The 9832-nt window shown below is 38.6% G+C and overlaps 1 protein-coding gene across 1 annotated transcript; it reads right to left on the bottom strand.

Annotated features, from left to right (window-relative positions):
- LOC128734265 (shematrin-like protein 1) lies at window positions 1-7224 on the bottom strand. The gene is made up of 3 exons (XM_053828346.1): window positions 7105-7224; window positions 576-828; window positions 1-500 (listed from the first exon to the last, which is right to left on the bottom strand). The coding sequence occupies exons 1-3, from the start codon at window positions 7120-7122 to the stop codon at window positions 451-453; spliced, it is 321 nt and encodes a 106-aa protein (XP_053684321.1). The 5' UTR covers window positions 7123-7224; the 3' UTR covers window positions 1-450.
- Between the last annotated feature and the right edge of the window lie 2608 nt (window positions 7225-9832).

Consider the following 9832-nt stretch of genomic DNA (forward strand, 5'->3'; position numbering starts at 1 on the left):
AACATTCTTTTTATTAGAAAATATAAGATACGCATATATACAAAAGATTTTTTTTGTCATTTTCTCATAAACTTGGCAGCATTTCGAATACAAAGCAATCGAAAAATGATGGTAGCAACAGGTAAAGGTAACCCTTGCGCACGACTTCTTCTGGTTGGTGTTCTTTAGACGTTTTTTCAATAGTTGAAAAACAGAATAGAAAGTTGCGTACGAAAGCGGGGCCGAATTATCGAACAAAATACACATCGAATATCCTTTGGATCATTAGCATAGGGCGAATAAAGCATTCTGGTTTACTCCGTTTACTCTCTGTGCGTAGGTACAGGTAAGAGATAGTTCTCGAGTCAAGTATGGAATGGAAGAAATGGAAAATGAAACCGGAAACGTATGGCGCAGGTATGAAATAACGGCACGTCAGGTGATGGGATGCGTGATTACTTAGCTAGTAGGTTAGTACCAGTAGCCTCCGTACAGTCCTCCGTATCGGTAGTAAGGGTAACCTATCGGAACGGAGAAAGAAAGGAAAAAATTTTTTATAGACAACGTCCGGAAGGCTCAAGTTGGGAACTCACGACCGTATCCATAGCCGTAACCGTATGGATAACCACCATATCCGCCGTAGCCGAATCCTGGGTAGCCGTAGTATCCGTAACCGAACGAGGAAGCACCCTTCAGGTCTTGATCTTCGGACTCAGCATCCAGGTCATCGGCTGCAGACGGTGCTGCTGCGGCGGCCCGAGGAGCGATCGGTTGCCGCGCCGCTGGCTGCTGTGGGGCCGGGATTGCGGAGACGATCGCGAGCAGAGTGACGACGGCAAACAAAATGGTCTGAAATGTATAGGTGACCGGAATTAGCGAACGCAATTACATATTCGTAATTTAAAGGATCAACCAAATCAATTTTATTATGCCAGAACAACCCAATGGGAATCCTCTATCCGATGGTGGCTTTTCTACACTATTGAGATTACACCGTTTGGAATAATTAAGATTTTCTTGCTTTTGCAATTAAGACTATTTACCTGTAGGGATTAACAGATATGTGTCAAATAAAATATGAAGTTGATTAATCGGCTTTCGGCAATTTCGCAAGCGGAATAGGTTACACTGTGACAGACGACGGGGAGCAAAGCGCAAGAAGCGACGTTGAACCGACTCAATTCTTGGATGCCTTGGATAATATGGATGCCAGAAAACAGAACCGTATTCGGGAGTAGAACGGACGAGTAAACAGTTAGCGATGCGAAAATCGAATCCAAAGTTCTGGTTGTGTTGTCCACCAGCTGACTATCCAAAAAAGTACCGAAATCCTTCGTCTGCAGTTGAAAACGCCTGGTTCTCTAAATAGAATACTTCTCGAATACGGGCGAATGAAATAATGGAGCCTTTTTCAGGATTGACGAACATGTAGTTCAGGTTGCACTAATTCATAAAGGTATCAATCTTTTGTTGAATACAAATCGCATCAATCTTAACGCGTTTCTTCAGGTAAATCTTAAAAACGTCGGCGATTCCAACGTCAAATACGTTGGAAATGGCACACAATTATGAGATTCCTCGGCAGTTGTTGACATATTTCCAATCCCCATTTTTGTACACAGGAAACAGATGGTTCGTTTCCCATTCAAGCGGAAATATCCCGCTTGAAATGGATAGACCAAACATGAGCCCCAACAGATCCTGTTACGCCGGCTGTCACCGATAGAATAGGGTTTCGTAGGGAATTACCAGGCGGGTTTCATAGGGTCTTCATTGTACACGGTCCTAAGCTACCCATTGCCAATGCGTTGCGCGTCTTGACACACGCAAGTCGGTGCTCTATTCCTGGTGCCGGTGGGGTTCTTGAAGAAAACGGATTTCACCGCACAGTCGTCCGGTATCCTTGCGACGTGGCCGGCCCACCGTAGTCTCCCAACTTTTGCCAAGTGTACGATGGGAATCTTTCCAAGCTGTGCCTGAAGCTCGTGATTCATACGCCTGCGCCACACGTGCACGTGGACGTATGTCTTCCGTAAGCAAAGTTACTATCTCAAGTCCGTAGAGGACTACCGGTCTGATTACCGTTTTGTACATCGTCAGCTTTGTGTGGCGGTGTATGCTCCTTGACCGAAGCGTCTTGCGGAGGAAAAAGTAGGCTTAATTTCCAGCTTGAATACGTCGTTGAATCTCCTTACTCGTATTATTGTTGGCCAGAGAGTGATGACCAGAGATCTCAAATATACGAACTCATCAACCACTTCCAGTTCATCGTCGTCAATAGTCACTGTCCGTAGGAAGGCAAACGTTGCTTCCTCTGGAGCCTCTTTACCATATATTTGATTTTCGACGCATTGATTCGTAGCCCTATCCTCCTGGCCTCCGTTTTTAGTCTGGCATAGATTGCTTCCGCCATCCCAAGGTTTCTAGTAATGATGTCGAAGCCGTCTGCGAAGGCTAGGACTTGGCTACTTTTGCTGAAGATCGTTCCTCACGTTTCGATGCCCGCTCGCCGGATCACACCTTCAATAGCAATATTGGATAATATACAGGACAGTCTCGCGCATCTACGGACCACATATTTACCATCCCACAGATCTTGCAGAATTGTCGAGAGTACAATGTGCCCACGCATCACATCTTTATTGATTTTAAAGCAGCATACGATACAGTCGATTACGACCAACTATAGCATATGATGCACGAACACGGTTTCCTGGACAAACAGATGCAACTGATCAGAGGTACATCGGATCGAGTGTCTCGAGGTCCTTTGAGACGCTGAAATATGAAAGAACTTGTCGTTGACTGCGACAAACTAGAAGTTGTAGATGGGTTCATGTATTTGGGATCGCTGGTGACTGCGGACAACAATACTAGTAAGGACACCCAGCGGCGCATTCAAGCGGGAAATCGGGTCTACTTTTTCCCTTCGCTAAACGCTACGATTATGAAGCATACGCTGCCATACGAAGCGGACGATGTACAAAACCCTTAGTAGCCCAATCGTTCTTTAGGGACTTGAATAAAGCCTGGCTGTAAGTAAATTTGGACGCCCCTCGTACATGTGGTAGGAACTGGAACCATTTGACGTAACTATATTTAAATGTTTATGAAGAACAACTGGTGCAATTTTCTTCGAAATATTCCACCACTTTGCACAGTGGTCCAGAATCGCAAAAAAAAATCGTACTTTTTCAAGATTGGTGTCTTTGGGGAAGTTTATTAATAAAATATAGCGCATCTTTCTGCACTATTAGAATGACCCTGAATTCATCTATAAGGGTGACACAAACTTTTGTTTTTTTTTAAATAATTTTAAATAAAAATTTCTCCAAAAAGTTTTAGAACATAGGGTATGATGCTGCTTCGTCGTAATTGCCTATTCCCGTCCTATCCAACACAGATTATTAAAAATATCAGCCTTTTTTAGACACACAATGCAAAATGAGTTATTCCCTGATATTTTAGCTTGTTGACTATCATACGCGATCAATCAAAGTGAGCTAATATGCTATATGCTATATGCTATCAATGCTTTTTTTATTAAAAAATTTCTTCCAGCCAAATTTTCTACGTTTTTTCGTGCGACGAAGAAGAAAATGTCTATTAATAGTTTCAATTTCCGTCATTCATAAAATGAAAATGACTCACGCAACGCATTGTCGTTATTCTGCAGCCGAGAAAACTTGCATAACCAGCAGAAATTTTTGCAGAATAATCTTTGTCATACCGTCCTACACAAATACATGCGCACTAATTTCACAAACATGGACATGGACGATGAAAAATTTGGATAGACGGATTTTAAAACGGTATGACGAATTTTAGAAATAGAGTCAGTTGCGTAATTTCAATAAAATGCTTTGATAATCGCTTTTTAGTGAATTCAAAGTGCACGGATCGGAAGGTAAGTGTGTTTGAGTCAAATCAGCACAAGAACTATTGGCGAATTCATTAAATCCATCCAAGAAATGATGAAAATTAGAGTGACTTTACTCACTACGACGGGAATTAGAATTAAATCCTACTATAACTAAAATATGCAACGTTGAATAATATAGCAGCCATCTATCTCTTACTGGTAGCGAAATATAATGATGTGTTCAAAAAGAGCACTCAAAAAAGCAATTATGTTGATTATTAATAAACTTCTCCAAAGACAGCACCCTTGAAAAATTACGCATTTTTTACCCAATTTCTAATGTCCGCTTTTTTGCAATTTTGGACCACTGTGCGACATGGTGGAATATTTCGAAGAAACTTGCACCAGTTGTTCTAGTTAATTAAGTCAAAATATTGTTAAAAATTTTGATAAATCAGCAAAACTTGGTACTTTCCGATGACAAGTAGGAAAGGGATGGGCATCACGCGAATCACCGGAAAATTTTACAAAAAATTATTGATATTTTATCAGCTGACAGGCCATTTCTGAATTTCGTTCGTTTTTAAGCTAGTTTTTCCCATAGTGCAATGAAGTGTTAATAAAGCCATCTTCCAGTTTGGAAATTACTTCGAAGTTTTGAATAATCTCAGCCTCAGGAATGAAATACCACATTAGTCGACATAACAATGCAATATAATGAAACAAATAACTAAAAAATTTAAATAATAGATAATAAAACAATAAGAATTTGTATGAAACCGTTACTTTTGTTTTAAAAAAATTGAAAATTATCTAGAAGATCGATATTTATTATGTTGCTTCTAAGTTTAAAATGCATCTTTTTCATTAAAATGTTTAAACATACTTTCACTAACAACGCACATCCCAGATTACGCATTACGCATGTTCCAGGTATTCAAAACACCATATCTCCCAAACTACCAATATTGTTTTTCCCAGTTAAGTAACTCATATATAGAATTTTTCTGGCGAACATTTTAAGCATATTTATTTTAAAATAAAAATAGGGGTGTTTTGAGATATTTGCATTTTTCGTTTCAAATTGCAAAAGAATGTAGGGTATGTTGCTGCTTTCTTCGTAATTGCCTATTCCCGTCCTATCCAACACAAATTATTAAAAATATCAGCTTTTTTATAACACGCAATGCAAAACTAGTTATCCCCTAATATTTTAGTTTGGTGTCTATCATACACGATCAATCAAAGTAAGCTGAGATCTATTTAAATGCTTTTAATCATTAAAGAAGTCCTACCAGCCAAATTTCCTACGTTTTTTTCGTGCGACGAAGAAGAAAATATCGACTAAACGTTTTAATTTCCGTCATTCATAAATGAAAACAACTCACGCAAGACATTGTCGTTATTCTACAGCTAGGAAAACTTGCCTGACCTGCAGAAATTTTGCAGAATAACATTTTTAGTTCGGACGATGAAAAATTTGGATGGACGGATTTTAAAACGGTACGACGAATTTAAGAAATAAAGAAGAAATAATATGCTTTTATAATCGCTTTTTAGTGATTTAAAAGTTCACGGTTCGGAAAGTAAGTGTGTTTTAGTCAAATCAGCACAAGAACTTTTGGAGTATTCATTAAATCCATCCAACAAATGATGAAAATTAACATGGCTTTACTTACTACGACGGAAATTAGAAATAAACCCTATGATGTTGACAAATTAGATAAAAACTGATAACGTCATTCGATTGCGCGGTCAAAAACCCGTAAAAAAGTATATTGACATGTTTTCACATAGAACTGTTGCCGAGATATTTGAACCCGAACAATGACTTTTTTAGAAAACCTGTAAAAGAGGAAGTAGTGACACTTTAGGGGGGATTGGTCAATCGGCATAAAACTTTGGGAAATTGGTTGTGGGGTCGGATGACCAATTATGCCAATTTTGTTAGAAATCGCTGATGATCAATTCGAATCATTTCCAAGCCAATTGTCGCAATTGTACTGTGCACAACAGGGGACCGTGAAGCCGTGTATCGAATATACCGAATATACCGAGACCTGTGTTTTGTCATCTCTTGAAGCGGAGGAAGTTGGCCGAAATCAAAAACAAATTTTTGACATCATTTTAGAATCCAAGATGGCTATTATCCAAGTAAGCACCTTAATGTTTTACCTTAAATTTAAGGGGTTTTAATTCAAAATATAAAAGTGGTTGTGCAGATTATTTTTTTACAAAAAGGGGCAGTTATGTGAAGCACAAGTCAATATTTACCGCTATTTCGAAATATAAGATGCCGGATGATGGTGAAACATTTTGCATTAAGAACTCTCCAATATAGCGAAGCAATACTCGCTTTTCGTGGAGGCTGTTAGAAGTCAAAAATCGATGTTCGACGCCGTTTTGGCGTCCCATTTTTCGGATGGCGAATATTTTATATTCCATAAGAAAGTTTTCATTTTCATATTGTTTGCTCAATGACGCCATATTGGAATTATTACTTCTAATATCAAAGTAAAATTTGGATTCGATCAGCAATGTGGCTTCGATCGGAATACAACGTATTAGTTTTTGGAATTTATGTGATTGAATTTCAAGTGGTGAATTTTTAAATAGCGATATCCGCAAAAATCCGAAAATTTCCCGCAAAGTTTTTTGGGAAAATAACTAGATGGCTCTGGTTTTTTCAAATATTGTTTTCAATCACAAAACTATAAACTATGCCTGCGTAAAAAATTTCATGAATATCTGAGACTTCAGTTGTACGATAATTTTGAAAAATTACATCAGTTTCGTATAATCCAGAATTCATATACCTTGAGCGCAAATTAGACTACTTTACAGTTATATTTTACACTATTTTATTGTTCAATTGATTCCACTTTTTGGCTCTGATATTCGACATTATACAATTTGAAATAAGCCCGAATAAACACACACTCAATCCTTCTTTTCCATTAATATCAAACACAAAAAATATGTGATTTTAAAAGACCCCTTTACTTAATACTGAAAATTTAACTGATCATTTTTATTTTCTTAATCAATTTTATGTATTCTGGAAAAATAGTTTTTTTTTTATTTTCGATCAACGGTCACAATATCACATTCATGGGAAAAAACAACAGACTTCAATGACCAGAATTTTCAAGCGACGAACTTCACACAACCCATCACTCTGAGCGCTTCAATGCACCCGCAGGAACCTACGCCCGATAGAACCCCTACTATTTAATCCTTATTCCTTAGCTGACGACACTCACTAGTTTGAAGGATGCCATGTCTCCGTTTGACTGATGATAACTGGGTGGCACTATCACAGCGACTTCGATTGCGTTAGGTTTTGCTAGCGTTTGAGAACTGACTGCCGATAAGAAGTTTTCCGAGCACTTATATAGCCGAAGGGTAAGAACTGCTGGTCACCACCACAAAACTACGCCCCGTCGATAATAGTACCTATGTACACTATCTAGTGAGCCGACTAGAGACGGCCAATAGTTCTTACCGTGGTGACCGTACAGCAAAGATCCAATAGTGCGCTTCTTCGCTCGTTGCGGCTTTTCAGGGGTGTGAAGGTAGGACCGGTGCGGTGGGGACGCATGATGATTTGATTAAAAGTATTATGCTCGGGGGCTGGGGTGCTGGACGATTACCATTCCTGGTCGGACAGCAGACGGTGGTTAGTTGTAGTTTTCCACCACTTGTGGTGGCATGTTTTTTTGTTTCAATGTCATTTTACTTGTTTAGCTATACCTCGCTTAGGATGCAGCGGCCGCTTCTTGGCCACAGTTGGCAGTGCAGTTGGTCTGGTCATCGCAGAGCACTATGCATTGTTCTTGGCCCTACCACGCCCGGCCACGCCATGCGGGTGGAAATGGGGCCGCCTGTTAGTTGCCGGTTAATAATTATCTAAACATTCTTGAAGCTAGCGATGAAGATGAGCTTTTGCTGTGGCAGTTCTAACTGAAGATAGTATTAATATTTGCTTTTCTTAAGTAGTATAATATACACCAATTGACGTATTGCATTTTTACGTAATAGAATTTAGGATTCTGTTTTTTATTGCTGCATTTGATAAAAAAATTTCAAAAACGTTTTTGAGCACTGCTTAAAATGGTCTGCTGCGTGGATTAGTTGCCTTTTTTCTGCTGTACCACAGGCTCCCACCGCACTCGGGGGGGTCAGGTCGTGGAAAATCGATTTCTGATTTAAAGATGTGAAAACAAACCGATAGAGAAGAGGGGTTAATGCGGGTGCACCCGCATGAAAATAACACGGTGGAAAATTGTGTACATGGTCAACTATTAACGGTTTGTTTTGCTATGGAAAATTTGATGCTTTGGCGCGTGGGTACACGCGCGGCACGGGAAATTCTAAACGGATTTACATATCAACGCGTACGTGTGTTTGCTAAGAATTATGATCAAATGTGAAGCGTGTCTGGGATAGCACTGTTATGTAACCCAATAGGTCAAGAGCTGTTTGTGGCTAATGCTGCACCCGTTCAGTTCGATCGATGAGGCAATACAATATCCGTGCTGCTTCCGATCGAAAGTGAAACTGTTATATAATTCTGTATGTACATCAGTAACAATATCTAAAAACAATTTCAATTAAGTCGTGATACACGTCCAATGTGTACCACTCCGTTGCCATCTGTCTCTAATTATTAGAGTATGTGCATAAATTAGTCGAGTAAGTGCAGCCTCAGGTAGCTTACAGTTATAGTCTGACGTGTAGGAGCAAGCGGAACAGATGGCTACTGCCGGCTGCTGTGCGGTTGGCATTTGATATGTGAGGTATTCCGTGTGATTCGATTAATCCAATTGGCTAATGATATTCAGCATTTGAAATTTAAGTAAGCGATAGCAGATAGTAATTGAGAATGGCTGCTGTCAACGAGGTGTCTTCATTAAAACGATATTTCAAAGTAGAAAACCAAGCCTGTTTCTACATTTTAACACAGATTATAATATGGAAAAAATCCATTACTTTATGCTGTTATTTTGTGCTTGATGTGCAATCTTCCGCTTCACATTGGAATAAGTAAATTGATCCAGTTTCAAATCCAATTTCATATCCATTTACAAGTCCGACTTTGAGTAAAATTTTAAACCCATTTTAAATTCCGATTTCAGATCTACTTTCATGTCTGATTTCAGCTTTAATTTTGGGTCCTTTTCATTCAAAGTCCGGTTTCAAGTAAAATGCAAATTTTTGTTTTAAGTCCGATATCATCTCTAATTTCTAATAAACTTTCGTGTCTAATTTCATGTCAATTCAATTTTTTTAAGCAATTTCAATTTAATTTTCAAACCAATTTCGTTCAATTTAAAGACCAATAAGATCTAATATCACGTCCAAATGCAAATCTGCCTTCAAGGCCAATCAAATTGAAGTAAAGCTTTAAGCTCAAATTAATTTAAATTTATGTCTAATTTCAAGTCCAATTTCATGCTCAATTTTACGTTCAATTTCATCTTCGAAGTCCAGTTTTAAGTTTAATTTTAAGTCCAATTTAAAGCCAGTTCCTAGTGAAACTTCAAATTTCTTCAGTGTCGTTATTTTATGTCCTACTAGCTGACCCGACAAACTTCGTATTGCCAAAAATTAAACTGTGTTGTACATAAATCGTGATTCTCGGATGACCTTTGTCACAATCTTGAGTTTTGCAAGTTTCTGGGAAGTTCTTGGGTGTGTTAATATTCAAATTTTCCTCACAGTAAAGTAGAAAACAACTCCCCTCATTGCTTAGCCTGATAAAATAAAGCGGATAGCATTTAAATATTCGCCATGATTGCAAACCATTTCGCCGAAGACCATTTTGCGGAACACCAATTCTAGGTTGACCATAACGCGGAATATAGAGTTTTGCGGAATACCATTTCGCGAAAAATCTTTTCGTAGAAAGTATCATTTCGCAGGGGTAACCCAACTGAAGGAAAGTAATAGAGGTCAGTAGATCTAGGAAAATAAATAAACCTAGATAGA

Source organism: Sabethes cyaneus, chromosome 2, assembly GCF_943734655.1.
Source record: "Sabethes cyaneus chromosome 2, idSabCyanKW18_F2, whole genome shotgun sequence".
In the NCBI taxonomy this organism is placed as follows: Eukaryota; Metazoa; Arthropoda; class Insecta; order Diptera; family Culicidae; genus Sabethes; species Sabethes cyaneus.

What these genes read in the sequence shown, in the direction of transcription:
- LOC128734265 (XM_053828346.1), bottom strand. An exon ending in CGGTTACGGCTATGGATACG is followed by an intron (nt 501 to 575) that starts GTCGTGAGTTCC and finishes CCGTTCCGATAG; the next exon opens with GTTACCCTTACTACCGATAC.